This window comes from Eptatretus burgeri, chromosome 4 (assembly GCF_056783735.1).
Source record: "Eptatretus burgeri isolate ZD-2024b chromosome 4, Ebu_testis_v1, whole genome shotgun sequence".
Taxonomy (NCBI): Eukaryota; Metazoa; Chordata; class Myxini; order Myxiniformes; family Myxinidae; genus Eptatretus; species Eptatretus burgeri.
In genome coordinates, this window is record NC_140964.1 from 35,142,441 (window position 1) to 35,165,215 (window position 22,775).

Genomic DNA, 22,775 nt, shown 5'->3' on the forward strand with positions numbered 1-22,775 from the left:
GACCTGTAGCGGCCATCTTGAATTTATGCAAATTACAGGAGTTCCCCAAAGTCACCACCCTGGCAACCAACCTGAATTTTATTAATGGACCCATGTTAGTCCAAAACAATCATAAAACCATACACTTTCCACATCAACAAGGTTGACAATGGAACACATAATAACGGCAAATGGACTAGTAGCGACATTTCAAATTAAAATTTCCATAGTTCAAAAACATCAATGTTCACACTTCGCTTCATATAGTTATCTACATTTTCTGAAGAGTGGATTTCGTGTATCCAGAATAATTCTGCCTGTGCCACTCAACCATTTGAAGCAAAGCTTGCCTTTTCTGTTCATCCCTCGTTTTGTCTATAAAATCCGAAATCAACTTAATTCCACGCTCTGCAAGGTCGTTAACTACGTGAACATTGTGCACATAGTTTGCGAATTTTTGGTAACCATCACTTTCTGGCCATGTGCTTGCAGGCTCACACATCCATTCTACATCTAGTACATCATATGGTTCAAGAAGATTGAATAACCGCCACGAGTAGTCATCTATGAAACTGCTGAGACACAGGTCACTACTCTCATTCTCATCCACGGCCAGAAATTTTGGCTTTCCTGAGCTGAGTTGATCTTGAGGTAGTCTAGATGTCTGATGCAACAGTTTTGCCATCGTTTCTCGCTAATCTGTGGGCACGTTGGAATCGGCAAGAGCAAAAATGACCAATTGCGGTGTCAAATACCATAGGTGTTGATCACTCCTTCATATATATATATATATATATACGCGAAAATGTAGATAACTATATGAAGCGAAGTGTGAACATTGATGTTTTTGAACTATGGAAATTTTAATTTGAAATGTCGCTACAGCCAGGTATGCCATGCCATGGCCAATATTATTGATTATCGAGGCTGATAGGCACGCATACATGAATTCATATTAGAACATTCATTATGGCATTAGTATACTAGAAATTTGTGTATATACTGTACATGTTAAATAAATACATGTTTGACCTTCGAATATTTAATTGTTATTTTCTGATATCAATGAGGGCGAGAATATTCAAAATTCTTCTTCGGACTTGCAAGAACTACTTCTTAACGTGAGAGCATGACCCCCCGCAGACGTCTCTGTGACAGATATACTGCATTTTAGAGCATAAAAACGAATTCAGCACACCGAAAAACCTATAACTAGACATATTAGAACCCACATCGGAGGGAACAACTTTCCAGTGGCCAAAAATCGGCCATCTTGGACGCCATTTTGGATTTTTCCGCCATATTGGATGCCTAATGTCTCGTCCCCGACTGCTAGCAGACATTGCAATCATAATCATCCACAAACATACACATATCAAGTAACATTAACGTATTTTAGCAGGTGTAGGAGTCGATTTCTGTGTCAAAACGCGAAAAATGCAGCCATTTTGGAAGAAAAATTCTAAAAATCAGGGAGTGCGGTTCATATCCATATTGGAAAGCAATGATGGGTAGCCAACTTGACCAGCGCAAAAAAGTTGCAACATGAAACACCCTAATCTATATACTTTTTTTCATTGACAGATTCAACTACAACATTTTTTATATTAAAGGTAATTTTAAAATGGTCCTTAACTACTATTGAACGAAATGTCATTTCACCTGATATATTAACATCCTTTATTTCAACAAGATTTACATATTTAGGGTTGTTGAAAAAAATACAAATTTCTCCTTGCATATTGCAGATGGTCTTATCTTTTCTTTCTAAAGCTTCATCCATAAGGTTTTTCGTTTTTAATACTTTTTCTTGTTTCATTGCTTTTTCTAGTTTTGAATATATTGGCAGAAGGAGAGGAGACACTTTTGTTAGAGCTACTTTAATTGATGTTCTTCCAGATATACTAAAAAACCTTCCACTGAAGGAAATTGAACAACTCTTATTACTCGCCATAATTGTTTTTATCCAATAGTTGTTATATTTCTCTTTATTCAATTTTACATCCTCGACATATTTCTCAGTACCTTTTACAAATGTAGAGATTGATTGAAACTTGTCTTTTGTGTCTTGATACATTGTATTTATTAAGTAAATAAAAGTTGGTGAATAAAATGGTTTTAAGCACAGATTCACCTATCAATTAAATGGAATTTTCATCAAGAAAATTTTAGTTCAAGCAAAGTTTTGCTATATAAATATGATGAATACAATGTACTGTGACATTTGTAATCATGAATATAAGTGGAATAAAAAACACCTTCAAACCAACAAACACACATTCAATCTTTTCAGACAAATATCTCCATTTGAACAAGAAACAAAACATTGTGAGAGATGTAATATTGGTATTCTTAAAAAAAAAATTATAGTTGACACCTTCAATCACGCAAACACAAGAAGAAAGAAGAAAGGGAAGGGGCCACAAAATTCTCGATTGAAAACACTGATGGGGCATTTGAAGGACATATAAAAATAAGATTGTTTCGCTTTGAAGACCCTGGACCATCTTCAATCATTGAAACTGTTGATATGGTTAAACAAAGTTTTGAAACTGTAATTAAAAAACACATTAAGTGAAATAAAAGCTTTTAAGTTTTATATAGGAGTAAAATTGAATATGGTAAGAGAAGGTGATGAAACTACTCTCTATATGAGGACAAACCCTCACTTTATCACATCATTTCAAGATTTCGTAAGATGTGATGTTTACGATGAATTCCAGAGACAAGAACAAGATGTTAATAACACTGTCGTAGGTCATGGATTTGCTATTACAAGAATAATATTTTTAGATATACACATCTTAAAATCAGATCCTCTTAAAGCTTCTTCTTATATTGATTTACCAAAAGAGATAAAACTCAAGAAAGCAGTTGCTAATATTCAAAACAAAGATAATAAATGATTTATATGGTCTGTTCTTGCTCACTTACATCCTCCACAATGGAAACCTGAAAGCGTTGAACATTATAAGAAATACGAGAATACACTAAATGTTAAAGATTTAAAGTTTCCAATGTCATTGAGAGAAATTCCTGAATTTGAGAAAATGAATAATCTATCTGTTAATGTATATGGATTAACGGATACAAACAAAGTTCAATTATTAAAAATTTCAAATAACTATAAAAATGATGAAACACACATTGACCTTCTATGTTATAGTTTGGGGAAAAATTCACATTATGCTTATATCAAAAAATTATCAAGACTAATCACCTCACAAATATTCAATAGAACAAATAAAACATATCCCTGTAAGAGATGTCTCAACTTCTTTCATACGAAAGAACGATTAAATCAACATTCAAAATACTGTAGTAATCATAAATCAAACGATTAAATCAACATTCAAAATACTGCAGTATTCATAAATCAACCATAATTAATATCCCAAAAGTAGGAAAGAAAATATCATTCAAAGATTAAAACAAATCTAACAAACATCCATTTGTGATATATGCTGATTTTGAAAGTGTCCTTGAAAAGATAGATACTGTTTCTCTAAATCCAAATAAATCATACACAAATAAATATCAAAAACATACTCCTTGTGGTTTCTGTTATTATGTCAAATCATCTGTTGGTGATAGATACAAGTTAGAAATTTATAGAGGAGAAGATGCCTCAGAGGAGTTTGTAAGACTCTTGGAAAAATACTGCATAACACTAAGAGAAATAATGCTCAAAACCTATAAACCAATGTCATTAACAAAGGGAAAGAAAAAGGAATTTAGGAAGAACAGTATCTGTCATATTTGTGAGGAGAAAATTGAAGGAGAGGTCAAAGTTATGGATCATTGTCATCTTACTGGTAAATATAGAGGTCCAGCTCATTTCCGTTGTAATCTTAATTACAAGCCCCCAAACTTTATTCCTGTCTTTATTCACAACAACGCCCGCTAGACACACATCTATTTATAAATGAACTTTCAAAGACATCTGGAGATATTTCTGCCATTTGTAACACAGATCAAAAATACATCTCATTCACAAAAACAATTCATACATCCCCCATAACCCATATCAGATTTATTGACACATTCAGGTTTATGGCAAGTCCATTATCTAACTTAGCATCAAACATTAAAAACTTTCCGAATCTTAAATCACATTTCTCAAATCAAGAATAGATTGATCTCTTATCACAAAAGGGAATATATCCGTATGACTATCTGGATTCATTTGATAAGTTTAAAGGTTTCCTTGAAGGAAACTTCCTTCAACGGAAAGTTTCTATAGCAAGTTGAATAAAAGTCATTTTTCCGATAGAGATTATACATAAACTAAAAAGGTTTGGGAGAAGTTTAATATAAAGAATCTTGGAGAATATCACGATTTGTATCTTAACACTTGTATCTGATGTATCTGATGATTTGTATCTGATGTGTTATTATTGACTGATGTGTTTGAGAGTTTTAGAACAGTCTGTCATAATAAAAATTCTTATGGATTAGACCCCACTCACTATTACACAGCCCCAGGTTTGGCTTGGAGTGCCATGTTAAAAATGACAAAACAGTATTTGGAATTAATCAGTGATGTAGATATGCTTTTAATGACAGAGAAGGCTAAAAGAGGAGGAATATCTCAAGTATGTTCCAAGAGATATGCTCAAGCAAATAACAAATATCTTCCTGATTAGAATAAGAATGAGGACAACTCTTACCTGATGTATTATGATGCTAACAATTTGTATGGGTGGGCTATGTCTCAATCTTTACCTTATGGAAAACTTGAATGAGTGAAAGGAAAACATTATGAAAACGTTTTACAAGACATTGTTACCTCCTCTAAAAAAAAAATTGGATGAAGCTGAAGTTGGATATTATTTTGAGGTTGATTTAAAATATCCAAAAGAACTTCAGAACAAACATGAAGACCTACCCTATGCCCCTTATAAAGAAAGTACAAGAAAAGAATGGTTAAGTGATTCCCAACAGTCATTTAATATAAAAGGTAAATCTACAGAAAAACTACTTACTACATTAAATAATAAAGAAAGTTATGTTTTGCATCAAAGGAACTTAAAGCAATATTTATCTGCTGGGTTGAGAGTTAGGAATATTCATAGGATTTTGAAATTTAAACAAAGTCATTGGTTAAAGAAGTATATTGATTTTAATACAAAAAGGAGAACAGAAGCAAAAACAGAATTTAATCAGGACTTTTCTAAATTAAAGAATAATGCTGTATTTGGAAAGACTATGGAAAATGATAGGAATGGGCAAAACATAAGACTTGCTGCATCTTGGAAACAGGCTTCAAAGTTAATTAATAGAGCAAGTTTTAAGCGAGCGGAGGTGTTTTCAGAAAACTTTTGTGATATTCATGTGATAAAAGAGAGTATTGAAATGGATAAATATATTTATATAGGAACATCAATTCTTGACTTGTCAAAGTTGTTAATGTATGACTATTACTATACAAATTTAAAACCAAAGTATAAGGATAATGGATCATTGTTATATATGGATACAGATAGTTTAATATTAGAAATTAAGACAAGTGATGTATCTGAGGATATGCTTGATAATATTGATATATATGATACAAGTAATTACAAGTCAGGTGATGTGTTGTTTTCATCAAAGAATAAAAAGGTTATTGGTAAGTTTAAAGATGAATTGGGTGGGAAGGTAATGAGTGAATTTATGGAATTAAGATCGAAGTCTTATGCTTATAAGTATATTGATAATAATATTGAAGGGTGTGATAAGAAGCTAAAGGGAATAAAGAAAAATATAATCAAGGAAATAAGAAACTTTCAACATTATTTCAACTGTTTAACCTTTAAGAAGGAAGAGTACAGAAAAATGAATACAATAAGAAGTTATAAACATCAATTATATACAGAAGAGGTAAATAAGAAAGCATGAGAAGCTTTTGATGATAAAATATATATTTTAGAGAATGGAATCAATCGTCTCCCTTATGGTTATAAGTATAAGTGTGAAGATATTTAAGTGTTAAGATATTGGGTTGGGGATTTTAATGGGCTACCGCCATCTTTCTTGAGGATTAATAAATGATAGAACGAAGCAATAACCAAACCAAAGAGTGGAGATGTAATCAGCCTTGGTATTCAAATGGAAGCATAATGAATGTGAGAAATATCAAATAAGTCTTATTGAAGAAATAACCGGGGTAAAAGTAGGTAAAACAAATAAGCAGATAAATTTAATTACAAACAGGTTGGAGGATGTAAAGACAAAAAATTAATATCCTTGAATGGACTGAAAACTTTGATGGTTATCAATTAAACAATGGAAAAACAATTTACTACAATCTCAAAATGATCTGTGGCTCAGGAGGTAGTCAGACAAGAGCATTAAGAGAAGTTTATCATTTCATCTCTGCTCAACAAAGATATTTAAACCAAGAACCAAGTTCCAAGTTATTCTTCGTGAATATATTCGATGGAAATTAATGTGATAAGAAAATTAAGTTATTCCCGAAAGTAGAACATGGGCAAATATTCGTTGGTTCTCTCTTTGAGTATCATGAAAAATATGAAAGGACTGTGATTATGTTGGGGGGAAGAAGTACTTTAATCAGTAAATCTCAATTTTTCATTTGCTTGTATGGGAGGTGGAGGAAGTGAGTCTCCCATTTTGAACTTTTGGGGCTTGGGTCAGATAGTTTTCCCCTTTTTCCCCATTCATTTGAATGGGTGTCCCAGAAGCAACATTTATCATCTACTGGTGGCTACTTTGATGAGTCAAAAATTTAGATTAAATGTTGTTCAACAAAACGATTCCATGATTTCTTTTTTATCTGCAATTGTTTATTTGTTCTTTGCTTTAATTTCAGAGTACATTGAAACATTAAACTGCTTAAATTTCAGTAAAAACTGGAAAAATGGGGGTGTTCTAAAACTTTTGACCGGTCATATATATATATATATATATATATATATATATATATATATATATATATATATATATATATATATATATATATATATATATATATATATATATATATATATATATATATATGACAAGGATGTCTGTCCGTTCATCGTTAGCCGTTACACTGGCTGTGTGAGGCTAGGTGCAATGTGATTGGCTCCTGGCAAGATTGAATAATGTATCGTATAGGCTTATTAAAAACCATTATTCAAAATCTGATTCCATATTTGATGATCAAAACTTCTGGTCTCTCTAATTATGTCGAAATCTCGAGTGAAATCGGAAAAAAAGAGGAAAAAGCGATTTCTTACTTCTTCGATATTTAAATACGCTCACGGGAGGTGAGATAAAATGGCTCCAAAATGCATTTTTTCACTCTTTTAAAGGTAATTATTGTATGTCTGATTTTATTTTACACCGTTCAGGGACACCAGTATGGCGATCTTTTTGTATTTGGATTCTACTTTTATTATATGTACATTTTTTAGCTCACATGGAATGTCGTTCCGGGAAGCTTACGGGATGACGTGCTATCCGTCCGTCCGTCCATCCACAAATACTTACAACTTCTTCACTAAAACTACACATATGTTTTTGATGAAACTTCACCACAATGTTTATCACCCTCTACAAACCAAAGGTTGGTCATAGCATGAAAAAAAAATCGGCCCCTAGGGGGGTCTACGGGGGTTGCCCCCCAAAATAGGTATTTGCTTTCTTCTCAAAAACTACACATTCTGATGAAACTTGATCACAAGATTAATCACCCATAACGTATCAAAGTTTGTTCACGGCATAGTAAAAATCTGGGTCTCATGGGGTCTACGGAGGGAGTTTAGGGAAGTGGGGCGATTGTCTCCCCCAAAGAGATATTTGCTTTCTTCTCAGAAACGACACAAAATTCTGATGAAACTTGACTACAACCTTCATCACTCATGGTGTACCAAAGTTTGTTCATGACATGAGAAACATGAGGCTCTAGTGGGGTGTAAGGGGGGGGGAGGGTTGCCCCCCAAAATATGTGTTTGCTTTCTACTGCGAAACTACAAACACACAATTTCGATGAAATTTTATCTCAACTTTCATCACCCATGATGTACCAAAGTTTGTTCACGGCATTAAAAAAACTTTGAGGTCAAAAGGGGTCTACAGGGGGGGTTGCACCCCAAAATAGGTGTTTGCTTTCTTGTCAGAAACTACACTCACAATTCTGAAGAAACTTCACCACAACCTTCATCACCCGTGAGGTACCAAAGTTTTTTCATAACATTAGAAAAATCGGGGTTTCAGGGATTGTACGTGGGGTTTCCTCCCAAAATATGTATTTGCTTTCTTTTTTGAAGCTATACACACAATTTCGTGAAACACCCGTGATGTACCAAGGTTTGTTCATGGCATGAAAAAATGGAAGTTGTTTCCTTCTGTATCCATCCTGTCCACCCCATTCCTCCCTTCCCCATTGTTTGTCCAATTCTCCCTCTATTTCATCCTTCAACTCCACTGTTGGTGTCCCTCCCACCCCCACCCTCGCTACTGTTCCTTTTGTTCTGTTGTGTCCTGATCTGTTTAGTGTTCTAGCTCTTCCACGAGCCTTTACTGTATTAAAAAATACCTCCGAGCAGGAGTGCCGGTCATCTCTGCCAGAGGTTGACAGAAGCAAAATCAAATTAGGGGCATCTATAAATCGATTCCATGGCTTGTGGATCTGGTCATCGAATGTAGATCGCCAGAACAGTCGGTCACTTCAAATAAATAATGAAGGAGACACTTTTCTGAATAAGTGATCCTGACAACAGCAGGCGCGCTTTAATGCTAATTTATGTGATACCTGGGGTTCCACAAAATAGTCGGCAATATGGGAATTCTGGAACGTGATTATGATCGAAAACCACCCACCCCCCTCTGTATGCAGGCTAGTGACCACCCACCCACCCCCATATGCGTCTCATATCACATCACAATACTTGAAGATTACAACGAACTGTAGATTTATCTCAAATGCATCAGTAATTATTAACTACGGTAATACAAGTTCAAAAAGTAACTCTGTGCCAGACTGGAATAGGGGCAGTTCATAAAGTACGTACGCTCTACTTCCGGGTTTCAAAACCACCCACCCCCCTCTGTATGCAGGCTCGTGACCACCCACCTACCCCCATATGCGTCTCATATCACATCACAATACTTCAAGATTACAACGAACTGTAGATTTATCTCAAATGCATCAGTAATTATTAACTACGGTAATACAGTAATATGGAACAATTATTGACGTCCACGGATTCAACATCACGTCGAAAATGTTCCTGCGAATGGGGATATTTTCCCCCCTCACGATGACGCGAGTCTTGATAACCTTCATCTTCATCCCCTCAGTCTTGATAACCTTCATCTTCTGAAACGCTTTCATGAAGTCCGACACCACTTTCATAAAGTATGTATGCAGCCGTCGTACCACCCACCCATCCCTGTACGCAGCCCGTACGCAGGCTTTAAACCACCCACCCCCTCATTAGGTCATCACTACCATCTCGGTAGAGATGACCTAATAAAGCCAGTCTCAAAGTCCGTCCGTCCATCCGTACGTCCACAATCAAACGGAGTGGAGACAAATAACCAATAGTGGAATGGATAGAGGTCAATGAGACATGCACAACGATATAACTTTCAAGGTCATCTAAGGTCGAGGTCAAGGTCACGAGGCTGGCAAAGTTGCAAAAATCGTTGATTTCAAATCGTATCTCCTCCCTCATTCATCAAGAGAGATCAAATGTTATTAGTGATTCAGATACTGTGGACCATTATCTAGAACAACACGAGCCCATTTTTTTGAAATTTGCTCTCGCTCCGATTTTATAGCCCTTCAAACTTCGCTCTGATTCTTACATGTCACGTGCTAATTTGAAGTGGTCATCCGGAGGCCGGTGCCAATCTCTGAAGATGCTCTGGGTCCTGCGCAAATTTTTGCATATTTTTGCCCCATATGGGCCGTTCATAAAGTACATGCAAAAATGAGGGGGGTGGGTGGTTTAAAGCCCGCGTACGGGCTGCGTACAGGGATGGGTGGGTGGTATGACGGCTGTGTACAGGGGTGGGTGGGTGGTACGACGGCTGCATACATACTTTATGAAAGTGGTGTCGGACTACATGAAAGCGTTTCAGAAGATGAAGGTGAGCCTGTCGTCATCGCGAGGGGGAAAAATATCCCCGTTCACAGGAACATTGTCGACGTGATGTTGAATCCGTGGACGTCAATAATTGTTCCATATTACTGTATAACCGTAGTTAATAATTACTGATGCATTTGAGATAAATCTACAGTTCGTTGTAATCTTCAAGTATTGTGATGTGATATGAGATGCATATGGGGGTGGGTGGGTGGTCACTAGCCTGCATACAGAGGGGGTGGGTGGTTTTGAAACCCGGAAGTAGAGCGTACATACTTTATGAACTGCCCCTATTCCAGTCTGGCACAGAGTTACTTTTTGAACTTTTTTGAGTGAGGCAAAAATATGAGTTCTGCCGAGTTGTATTGATCAGTACGATCACTGGTTATCGACTCGGATGATCGTTTTATAGAGAGTTTACAACACGGTCGATCATAATCACGTTCCAGAATTCCCATATTACTGACTATTTCGTGGAACCCCAGGTATCACATAAATTAGCATTAAAGCACGCCTGCTGTTGTCAGCATCACTTATTCAGAAAAGTGTCTCCTTCATCATTTATTTGAAGTGACCGACTGTTCTGGCGATCTGCATTCTACGACCAGATCCACGAGCCATGGAATCGATTATAGATGCCCCTAATTAGATTTTGCTTCTGTCGACCTCTGGCAGAGATGACTGGCACTCCCGCTTGGGGGTATTTTTTTTGTATGTACTTTATGAACGGCCCATATGGGGCAAAAATATGCAAAAAATTGCGCAGGACCCAGAGCATCTTTAGATATTGGCGCCGGCCTCCGGATGACCACTTCAAATTAGCACCGGACATGTAAGAATCAGAGTGAAGTTTGAAGGGCTATAAAATCGGAACGAGAGCAAATTTCAAATGAAAATGAACCAATGTCACCCCCAGGGTGACCAGTATCTTGCCAAAATGTGAACATGAGTGACTTATTTAAGGTCACACTGAGGTGAACAGAACTGCTATCCACTAGGAGTGACTGCTTGAGGAATATCTGCCAACGAGAGATTCCGATGATAATCGTTTTACAGAGTGACCATGAACAATACGTGTTTGCCTCATAACGTTACCCAATGACGTCATAATGGCTAAAGCTTGACATATCTAGAAAACACTCATCGAGGACTTCAATTTGAGGTACTACACGATATGGTTCCTAAAACTTGAAAATTTGACTTTGGGGTCAAATATGTTCGACCTCAGGCGCTAACCCTGAAGGTCAAGGTCGATCACAAACAAACACTAATAAACTGAACGCTAAGCCATTTACTACATTCCCATAAAGTTTGGAGACGATTCGATTAAAATTACTCAAAAAATAAGGGTTTCGTCGACTCCCCTAATTTGCGACAAAGTGACCTTGACCTTTGACCTTGACCTTCAAAATTTTATGCGCTGAGAGACCTCTATAGGCCTCTGATATGCAAAGTTACAAAAATTTCCAATGATAACTGTGCTCTGCAGAGTGATTTATAACGTGATTACAGACAAAAACAAACAAACAAAAAAAAAAAACATATGAAGGTCAAGGCCAATCGCCACCAAAAATTAATCAGCTGAGCGCCAGACCATGAACTATATTCCCATGAAGTTTGAAGATGATCCGATCAAAATTACTAAAAAAATAAGGGTTTCTTCGACTCCCCTGATTTGCGACAAAGTGACCTTGACCTTGAAAATTTTATGCGCTGAAAGGGACCTCTATAGGCCTCTGATATGCGAAGTTACAAAAGTTTCCAATGATAACTGTGCTCTGCAGAATTTTTTTAACGTGATTACAGACAAAAAAATAAATAAATAAAAAACATACAAGCTGACTAACATCTTTCAAAAACTTCGTTTTGGCAAGATAAAAAATGGCTCGTGTTGTTCTAGATAATAGTCCATAGTAGCTGAATCACGAATAACATTTGATCTCTCTTGATAAATGAAGGAGGCGATACGATTTGAAATCGAAGATTTTCGCAACTTTGACAGCCTCCTGACCTTGACCTCGACCTTGAACGACCTTGAAAGTTATATTGTTGTGCATGTCTCATCAACCTCTATCCATTCCACTATTGGTTATTTGTCTCCACTCGGTTTGATTGTGGACGGACGGACGTACGGACAGATTTCGAGACTGGCTTTATTTGGTCATCTCTACTGAGATGATAAAGATGACCTAAAAATGTCATAGGTTGGCAACCATTGTAAAGCTTCATGGGCCGAATGGTCTCTTTCTGTGTTGAAGTTCCTTGGAAGGGAAGTCATCTATTATATATTGTGAACTGTGGTGTCTGTACAGGCATGCGTAATGTTGATGCCAAATTTTATTTTGCAATCCGGATATTTTGCACTCTTTTGAGACAAATCCAACCTCCGCCACCCTATGTTGCACCACAGTCTTGCGGTGGGCGGCATAAGTAGCTCAGGGCTTTGGCTCTGCGTGAAACCCAGAGTGTAATACAATTGACCTTTTTGAAGTCCATGTAATATTATTTAAATTGATAGATTAATTTAAACTTTTCCCGTCATTGGGGATGGATACTTTTGCTTGCTTTTCCCGCCATTTAGGAGTGGTACTCTTCCTTGTGGTATGATATCTCATATAGTTATGGACGGATTATGACAAAACATTGTGGATGAGCTGGTTTGGTGACAAGAACAAGCCGATTAGATTTTGGTTCAGGTCCAGATGCAGATCGGACCTATCAATGGAATACAAAACGTAAACTGTTCACCTGGCGGAGGTATGCGCTCAACCGAGTGCCGTTATAGTTTATATTTCTTAAAGGGGTTAAATGCACTGCTTTTGCTTCCTCGTTGATATAATTTTAGTTTCCCATCCCAAGTTGCGTTGAGGACATCAATAATGAACCACATATTGTGAACTGGTACAACAAGTGAACCGTACCAGATGGAATGAGGCAATTGCGTTGACAATCCGATAACATGGTGAACTGGAATGGCATTTTCTAAGTTCCCCCAACGAAAACACAACTTCCGTCCACTTTAGGTAGTGGAGGTAATTATTTTGAAACCAGCTCGTTTTACAGAAACGGAAATATCAAATCTTGAACAAAGTTGCCTTCAACTAGATGTAATTTCATAATGTCTGGGATTCCATTTCTTACTATTACATCATCAGGATACCTTTAAAGCCTTGGAATGATCTGTGACTTGGCCTGGCCTTGTTGCGAGTCTCTTACCTGTCACTCCAGCATCCTGTGTATTCTCCGTGTCCAAAAGGATTCCGGATGCGGATGAGGTTGTGAACTGTCTGATTCAGGTGCACCTGCAATTCAAAACAGAGTACGCTGCTGATAGAATGACAATGATACAGGGTTATGGTCACAATCATCACCAAAGCTAGTTTGGGAACCTATTTTAAATGAGCAATTTCAATATCTTCAAAAGTCTCTTTGACATTGTCTCTGGAGCAAGTGATGCTGAGTTTCATTAGAGGCCATTGATAAGTTCTCTGTTTACATTCAAAACATGTAAGCGCTGATTGGCTGGATCCATCCACGTAAGATGATGATGTCAATGCCTTGGGTTTCGACATTTGTTTCACTAGCTGCTCAGTCGAATTCTTGAGGATATTTCATGATTATACATGTTGAAAACACAAATCTGTCCCCTTGTTCCACCAAGATTTCTCTTTTTGGTCTTCTTTCTTGTTTAATCCGTCATGTATTTCTCGTTGCTCCTTGAAGAAGAGCCTGCCTCCAGGAGCTTCGGCTCTTTGCAAGCTTTCCCCAGTTGTCTTGCTCGATTTTTAAATTGTCAAGGTATTTTTACAGGACATCCTTGTGGAAGAGCTTTGGATGACTAATTTTTCTTGGTGCATGTGAGAGCTCACACTCTTCGAAGCTGCTCGGGTAGTTGATGGAGATAGAAAAGAGGCAGGAAAAGAGCAAGCTACATCACTGTGATGAACAACACTTGGCTTTTCACAATCAAGTCCTTGTCCACACCATCTTGCAGTGAATCCTGTTAACTTTTGTCATGTAGCAGAAGGACAATAAACCCCAACAATGAGTAAATAGCAAAGGTGTTACACTCTTCAGGCAGAAGAACCTCTTAAATACCAATGGCTTGGGGCAGAAGAGCATTTTTATTTCCAATGGATAAAGTGTACCTATCCAAAGTCTGTACCAATATAGTGCTGGATTAAAACATTTTCATTGTTGCAGCAGTGCAGCGATTGTGCACCATAAGGGCGTTATTGAATTTACTCAATATTTCAGCCACCAGGTGCAACCAGTTTGTCTATACAGATGTCTTGGATCTCTCTTGCCTCTGGGAACTGGACATTCTGGATGAGAAGGGTGCATGGGGTAGGGCATGCATACATCTTCAAACTTTGCCGAGGGATACGCGTTTAAGGTTCTGCAATGATTCAGTCGTTCGGATTTGAAAGATGTACAAGACCATCCGGCAGCTTGCTTGAGCAGCCACACAGCCATATTTAGGACAGCGTGTGTGCCACAATCGGTGGAGGAGTCTAGAAAATGTGAGCTAATAAAGCCAACACAACCCCCAAACTCTTCCTGTTTTTATGCTGAAACTGAATTTTGGATGTTGGAATGCAAGGAGTTTAGGATCTGGATTTGTTTTCAATCCTCATTCATCAAATATGAGAAGGACAACAGTCATTGACCTGGAACTAGAGACCTAGGTCAGATGTAGATGTTGCCCCTCTCTCCCTCTGATACAAGATTAGATGACAGTGGAAGCATAAGAGAACAGCATTACATTTTCTATCCTGGAGTGGGAATAAAGAAAGTGAAAGGAGGGAGCATGTCATTAACTTCAGAATCAGAAATGATCTACTTTCTGGCATAAAACATCCAACTGACTTATCAAGTGGACTATTGCCAGTCACATTGAACACAATAAATGGTGCAATCACTGTTATCGCAGCTTACACTCATCATCTGCCTCTGCTCCCTCCTTTCAATCCTTTCATTCATACTCTGCCTAGCCTACCTTTGGAGAAAGATGCTTTCTATAACCCAACTTGATGAAACTCTTTATATAATAAACACGAATGACAGACTCTTTCTACTGGGGGGATTTCAATACCTGCATTGGAGCTGACCATGGTGCCTGCTGTGGCATGCTTGGTGACCATGTGATCGGAAAGGTGAATGAAAATGGCCAAGGCCTTCTGGAGTTGTGCAGTTATCCCTCTCTCTGCATAATAAACATCTTTGAAGGAACAATGAGGAGTAAAGTAACCTGGCAACATCAACGTTCTAGATACAAGCACCAACTCGACCATGCTATCACTAGAAGGAAGCACCTCTGTGATGTGCTACATACTTGAAGTATACATAGTGCAAACTGTAACAAGTTAGGTGCAAGACTTGTGTTGCTCCACACAAATTTCATCATACGAGACAAACCTCAAATAACTTGATCTTGTAACAAGTTTCCAAGAAGTGTAGAATGAGAAGCTGTGCAGGATGCCACAAAGTGAGGAAAATGTGGATCAGTAGCAGCCACAATTTCGTGACACATTATTGCAGACTACATATGATGGTTTTGGGATCAAGGATAGAAATCAGCTTGATTGGTTTGGAGAGCATCAAGATGGCTTGAAGGCAATTGAGGAGAACCAAAATGCTCACATCACCTGTGTAATTAATCAATCTCAAATTCCTTTGTAAGACTACACAAAGCAAAGCACATGACAAAGAGAGAAATGAGATCCTGTATCCAGCAATATTGATTGAAATTATGTGAGTGAATTCCACTCTACACTGATTGTGATGATCTCTGTGGGCAGTATTAAGGGATAAAGGAAACTATTAATATTGTCAAACCAAAAACAGGTTCACAACTATTACGGCACTCGGTAGAATGCATACCTTCACCAGGCTGAAGAGTTTACGTTTTGTATCCCACTGGCCATTGGCAGGGCATTGTTCCACCTTTTGATACCCATTCAAAGAGATTACCTACAGTCAATGATACGTGCAACCCATCTTACACCAAGTAAAAACACGTCAAGCTAACGTTCTTGCAAAAGTGCTTTAACGATGACCTACCTGATCAACTTTTATTACAGAATACGCATGTCCAGTGAAAAGACCAACTTCATTTTGTTTCCCTTGAAAGCCCTGACAATGAAAGAGAAGATATAAGAAAAAATAACTCCAATAAGGATGAACACAAACTTTTGTAATTAACGAACAAGAAGCTTCATGGTACAGTATTATTAATGTATTGGGGATTTGGAGAGGGCAAGGGAAGGGAGGATAATGGTGAATAAGTTGAATGGTTGATAAATTGAGGATTGATGACGTGTTTGGGGACGAGAGAGCAGAGTGAAAAATTCGGCCATTTTGCATTTATTTTGTGTTGTCTTGATGACCCCAAATGGATGAAATACCAAGCAAATTAGCATTTGGAGAGAAATTTGCAAATAATCAAACAATAAGTTAGTTGTTTCCAGTTGAGAATAATAATCTGACATTCAGTTGTTGCTTACACTGTCAAACCAATATGGCCATGCTCTTCATACTCAGCACAATCGGTGGGTGAAAACTCAAAGTCGTTGTTGTTGATTTCCAAACCATATTTGATGATTACCGGCATTCCACAGCAGATAAGCGCTCCTTTGTTCAGACAATGTTTCATTATACTCCAAATGCTTTGGGTTGCAGGTGCAGGTTTCAGAGGAATTGTCTCCACGATTCCACTTGTGAAGTCCCTCAAGGCCTCGGATGGGAAGCCCACATGGAGAGCAGCATAGCTGCCATTGAGTCTAGAAAGACAAAGTTGGCAAAATTTTATCCTTCACATAGGCAAAGGTCTGCAGATTTAGACCTCAACCCTTCTGTTGAGATAATTAATAGTCTTAAAACTTAGTGATCTATAACAATGCACAACAGCACCATTGAATGCAAGAATGTTTTATTTTGATATTTTATCCATGTTGTGAGTGTGCATGTGCGTGTGCGTGTGCGTGTGTCCGTCCGTATCATGGTTGAATGAAACTTACTTTGCATAAGCCTTTTCCAGCAAAGCACTCCAGAATTCATTTTTTTGTATGGAGTGTGTGAGGACCAAGTGGCCGTCGATGGTGGGCAGGCGATCATCGACAAATACTTCCACCCAATCACTGTACTGCCAGAACTGCAGTAACCAGAAAACAGACAATGATAGACAGTTTTCGACTGAATAGTACATCTCTACTCCTGTGAAGTCCATGTCTTTTATGTCTACATAACTGCAGACAGACAGCTGGATTAATGCCAGTTTCAGAAGGATAGCATGCTCTGTGATGCAGCACCGTTTCTGTGAAGTGCCAGGATGGATAACGTAGTCCAACTGATACTGGTAGTTAAAGAAATATGACTTTTTATTTCTATTTTCAAGGTTGAGGCTCGTTGAAGGGCAAGATACTGACACTGGAGAAGGGAATAAATAAGTGAATGAACGAACAGCAAAAGAGGAGACAGTGGAGGGTAGGGAACAATGCAACCAACAAGTAAGAGGGTTGTGTTAGATAGGGGGTTAATGGGGGTAGAGAAGATCGCAGGTCGGGATAGGGGATGGGATATACTTCCCCTGTGTATGGAAAATAAGTAATTTGACAGTCTAATCGCCACAGCTGATTATAAGAGAATGTTGCCAGTGTAAATGTTGTTATTGACTATTCCTTTGCACGTGATGTGCCACATGTTCTGAAGATTAAGAAGATTAACTGATTCACCCTAAACAGGAAGATTCCTGCGTAGTTGGAGCTGAAGCTCTGTGCAGCAGGTACCACTTTGTTCATGAGTTTGGATTTGTTGGTGAGGCTTGCGATAGCGGCCAGGACCCAGCAGTTGGCTGTGAAAGTCAGATAAGGATACATTGACCAACATGTATTAAAAGGAAGATTCGGCATGAGCAATATGTAAGCAAGTAGTGCACACAAATACTTGTTTTTCTTACCCAGTTTACCCTGCACAACATCCAATCGGGTCATTCCTTTTGATATGAATTCAGGGTTCTGGCAAATCTCCTGCGGGGGGGAAAACAATGGCAAGTTTGACAAAGACGCGATTCATCAGGAGACAAAAACTGAGATCTTCCCTAATGGATAACTCCAACAGGTGACTTTTAAGACTCAACAATATTAGTCCAGTGAAATTACAGTTTGACCCAGGACAACTTTCAATAGTAATCATTCATGGGTTTTTTTTTTTTTTTTTTTCAAGTCATCTCCATGATATTTCCAAAATGTAATTTTATATATTTGGTGGAACATGGGTTTTTCAGGGTCTGAATTTATGGGTCTGTGGGCCTCCACCCCAAAACTTTTAAATGGATATCTTGGTCAATAATCATACTATTTGTATACATTTTATGTCGATACCAAAGTTTTTGAGGATGATATTTTAGATGAAACTATTCTTAAACTGGTAGTGTGAATGGTTTTTCCCCTACTGGAGGGTACTCTTACCCATAAATGCCACTGTCCAGTACCAACAAACAAATAGGTGCGCCGATGTAATTTAGAGATATGAACTCCCTAAATTTGATGTCTCTTCCAAGGTTTCTTTAAAAGAAACAATTTTAAACTACTGGAGTGAGTGTTTGGAGACCCACAGGGGGTACCACTTACTCCAGACCATGTCCATTTGATGTCAGCATACATTGTAATTAACAACATATATATATGATAACCAAGTCAGCGCGAAAATTTCCGAAAACCTCACAATACCAATTGAAACAGTTGAAATACAGTAGACTAGGCGCAAGTCGTCACCATCGGGAGAGAGAAAAAAGTGACGACTTAGACATGTGACGACTTCCGCATATGCGAACATTCATGATGACTGTGGGGTGAAGGATGAAGTCGCACGTGGCCTGGACACGTACGTGTGAGAGGGCGCAACAATCTCGAAGCCGGCTATTGTACCAAAAGGGAAACACAATCCTTGGGGCATAGGTGGGGGTTCATTGGTCAGTTGGAAAGTGATCAAGCAAAGATGGAATTCATGAATCACTTTATCAAAAGTAAAGATAATGAACAACTGTAAGACAACTCGTGTACCATCGGTGATGGTATATGACCATCGACAAATGTGGAATGAATGGCTGTTAGAATTCATTCATTGGAATGAATGTAGAATGAGTTTTCATATGGAATGAAAACTCATATTCCATCAACAAATGTGGAATGAATGGCTGTTAGAATTCACTCATTGGAATGAATGTAGAATGAGTTTTCATATGGAATGAAAATTCGTATACCATCGACAAATTACATGACACACAGTCATCGTGATGACTACCACTCAATACCTATGTGAAAGTGAGTGCGGTGATGTACAAAACAAGCCAATATAAAACCATGATCGGACTTCAACATTAAGCTCGATCGATCCTTTACTCCTTCGCCAGAGACTGCATTGCGCAGCCTGTCGACCTCTTCAGATGCATGTGGGACGGCACGCTGACTGAGCTGAACGCAGCGCAGTTATAAATAGCCCGCGCATCACGATTCCATGAAATCGGGCTTCTCACGAGGCAGCAGTTCCGTGTGATGAGTTAGGCATGGTAATTTACTTGAGTTTCCATTACGCGGGAACAGACAACATCTGACGACTTAGACGAAGTGACGACTTAGAGATGACGACTTACAGACTTTATTCAAAGTCTGCAAGTCGATTTAACATTGGATAAATTCGGGACTTTTTGACGCTGCCGACTTAGGCGAAGTGACGAGTTACACGCTGCCGACTTACGCCTAGTCTACTGTATGTCATTCAAGGTTAAAATAAAGGGGTTCAAGGTTTCAGGTGGATATGCAAACTTGACATATCTATGATGTCACAAGTTAGTGTAGGTGGGTCACCAGCCTGCAAGGTTTGGCACCCATAGAAAATGCCACATGCAAAAGGAAAGACCACACTGTTTTTCGAAATTCAAGTTTAATGTCAATTCCCACTCGTTGGGTCCATTTTTTCACATTTTTATCCACTCTGGATATTTTCACATGACCATCTCATGCATCCAAGTCATCGTCATCGTCATTGTCATCTTCCCCTGCTGAAGTCACGTTTGTGCAAACCCCTCTGCAGGGGCATACATAGAGTATTTAGCACCTTGGGCGGACCTTCCCCCCCTCCAGAGATGAATAATTAAAAAAATTAAATATACAGAAAACATTGTTATGGGGCCAGGACGTCGACCGGAAGCACAACCGCTAGATGAAGCCGCGAGCCGGCTCGACTGATCGCCCGGAATCTAAAGGTCGTCACCCCAGATAACTCCGGAACCGACGGGTCCTTTATCGGACCGAAGTTCGCCAATGGATAGACCACGTGCGGTAGGGTCGATTGCAAATTTCAATTTACCTAAGTACCCACGTGGTCCGACTACCGGGGAAGTTCACCCTCGGCCGACTTTGTCCGAATCGAGTCGCGATCGCCGACTCGGATCCGGCGTAACCGAGCGGAATTACCAAAGTCGGGCCAGACCAAATGAACAAGTTACCAACACTAATCTTCAAACACGCGTCATATCGAGCCAATGGAAGAAACACAAAACGAGCCGATACGTTTAACAATCGGGGTTTATTTATAATAATAATAATGGGGAACTAGGGAACACAGAAGAGCAGATTTAAACCAACTATACGAAATGCGATGCAATTATATACAACACACAAAGCACTTAACAATTTTCTACTTGTTAGATGGGCCCACGGACACACACACCCAAGAAATGGTGGCTGATGCCTTTGATATGGACTTCAGCTCAGAGGGACAGATGAGCTGAAACCCATGACCTATCTGGGACCTTTCCACCTCATGTGGTCTTCCAGCTGTTCGGACCGGGACACCAGCGAGGGCGAGCTGGTTCCAACCACCGCGAGCCGCGATCGTTTCCGAGCTCCGGCGGATCCTCTCGCGCTCCGGAACACGTGCTGGTGAGACGAGGCGCCGATCCTTCCCGAAGATGCGTTGCTTCCCCGAAGAACCACCGACCAAGATGAGGCCAAGGAGTCGCACCAAGCCAGGAACCAAGCAGAGACCACGAAGAGCTCCACGAACCAAGAAGAGCCAGCCGAACCAGACCACAAAGCAGAGCCAAAACCAAACCAGCACCAGAACAAACCCCAGCAAAGCCGAACCAAGATGAGGCCACGAAGCAGAACAACAGCCACCAGGAGAACCAACCCGAGCCAAGCAGAGGGTCCCCTTCTTATCCTTCTCAGCCCCGCCTCGCTTCCGGCGTGACTCATTCACCCTCGTGTGCCGCCCCCTCCCGCAACCACGGGTGGGGGCTGTTTACCTTCCTTTCTGCCGGACCCACCACAACCGTCATTCCTGTTTACGCTATTGAATCTCGGGATGGGAGGGATCTTCTTCTTTGTTGCGGGGGAGGGTCGTTCTTCTTTGTTGTTGTTCTGATTGAACCCTAACTATTAAAACGAATCACAGCGCATTTACATAGATTTACCCATTAAACAATGGAAGGCGAGCTATCTATAGAACACGTACTTAGCGAGATAACTGAGCTAAAGGACCTGAATGTTGAGTGCAATCGTGGTTTCCAGATTAGCAACACTATATCATGTTTGCAAGTAAAATTTCAAATGGATTACAGTACTGTACCTGCAGTAAGCAAATTGGAAATATGAAAAATGCAGGACATTAAAAAAAATCAGCAAACGGGTAATACTATTACGGATTTGGAAGCCTCCTGCACACAGACAGTCAGCAATCCCCGCAGTTCAGTTATTTCGTTAAGTATATGTGTTTATAGTTAGGGTCCCGTCCTTCTGTCTAATGGGTTAATTTCATGTGTGTGCTGCGGGTTTCTTTTATAGTCAGGTTTTTTTACATCTTAAATCCTCCCTCGCTCCTGCCACCATCAGCCTTCCTCATGCGCATGCGTGCCGAGCACAGACGTGGGCGGGGCTTCAATCGCCTCAGATCGGAGCCCCGCTCCAAAAAAGGGCATGGAGTGTTTCCTCTGCCCAATGAGCCAAGGGGGAGCATCGCACGTGTGCCCCAGCCAAGGAAAAGCCAGAACACCCAGGAATAAGTCGGGTGGTGAGCAGTCAGTCTGTGTGGCTTGGTCTTGGTTCAAGTGGCTTGGTCTTGGTCGTGGTTCAAGCGGTCTTGGTCGTGGTTCAAGCGGTCTTGGTCGTGGTTCAAGTGGCTTGGTCTTGGTCGTGGTTCAAGTGGCTTGGTCTTGGTTCAAGCGGTCTTGGTCGTGGTTCAAGCGGTCTTGGTCGTGGTTCAAGCGGTCTTGGTCGTGGTTCAAGCGGTCTTGGTCGTGGTTGTGGTTCAAGTGGCCTTGGTCTTGGTGGTCGCATGGTCGGTCGAGTGAGAAGGGTTCATGTCTGGGCTTACCGCCATTGCTCCTGTTTCGCCCCACGTTGGGCGCCATAACCTCGTTGCCGAGTCTGGAGTCTCGGCTGCTCGCCATCCAAGCTCCCGCGGACCACGGGTCCCACACGTGCAGTCGCGGGCCTAACCGCACGAGGCAGCCAGGTACCGATAGGACCCTGGTCCCCAGCTCGCCTTTCCCTCCTGGGCTGAGGGGCCGAATAAAGACCCACGGTTGTGTGTGTGTGTGTGTGTGTGTGTGTGTGTGTGTGTGTGTGTGTGTGTGTGTGTGTGTGTGTGTGTGTGTGTGTGTGTGTGTGTGTGTGTGTGTGTGTGCGTGTGTGTGTGGTGCCAGTCTGTTAA

General features: G+C 39.8%; 1 protein-coding gene across 3 annotated transcripts in view; it reads right to left on the minus strand.

Annotated features, from left to right (window-relative positions):
- The window catches only part of LOC147027797 (calpain-9-like), a 142,326-nt gene that overhangs the window by 72,045 nt on the left and 47,506 nt on the right, over positions 1 to 22,775 (minus strand). For all 3 annotated transcript variants that reach the window (XM_085877414.1, XM_085877413.1, XM_085877415.1), the window contains exons 3-8: positions 18,019 to 18,088; positions 17,795 to 17,913; positions 17,081 to 17,214; positions 16,669 to 16,843; positions 16,125 to 16,196; positions 13,278 to 13,363 (exon numbers count right to left, since the gene is read on the minus strand). In XM_085877414.1, the coding sequence (XP_085733540.1) occupies positions 13,278 to 13,363; positions 16,125 to 16,196; positions 16,669 to 16,843; positions 17,081 to 17,214; positions 17,795 to 17,913; positions 18,019 to 18,088 (656 nt within the window). The remainder of the gene's footprint in view (positions 1 to 13,277; positions 13,364 to 16,124; positions 16,197 to 16,668; positions 16,844 to 17,080; positions 17,215 to 17,794; positions 17,914 to 18,018; positions 18,089 to 22,775) is intronic.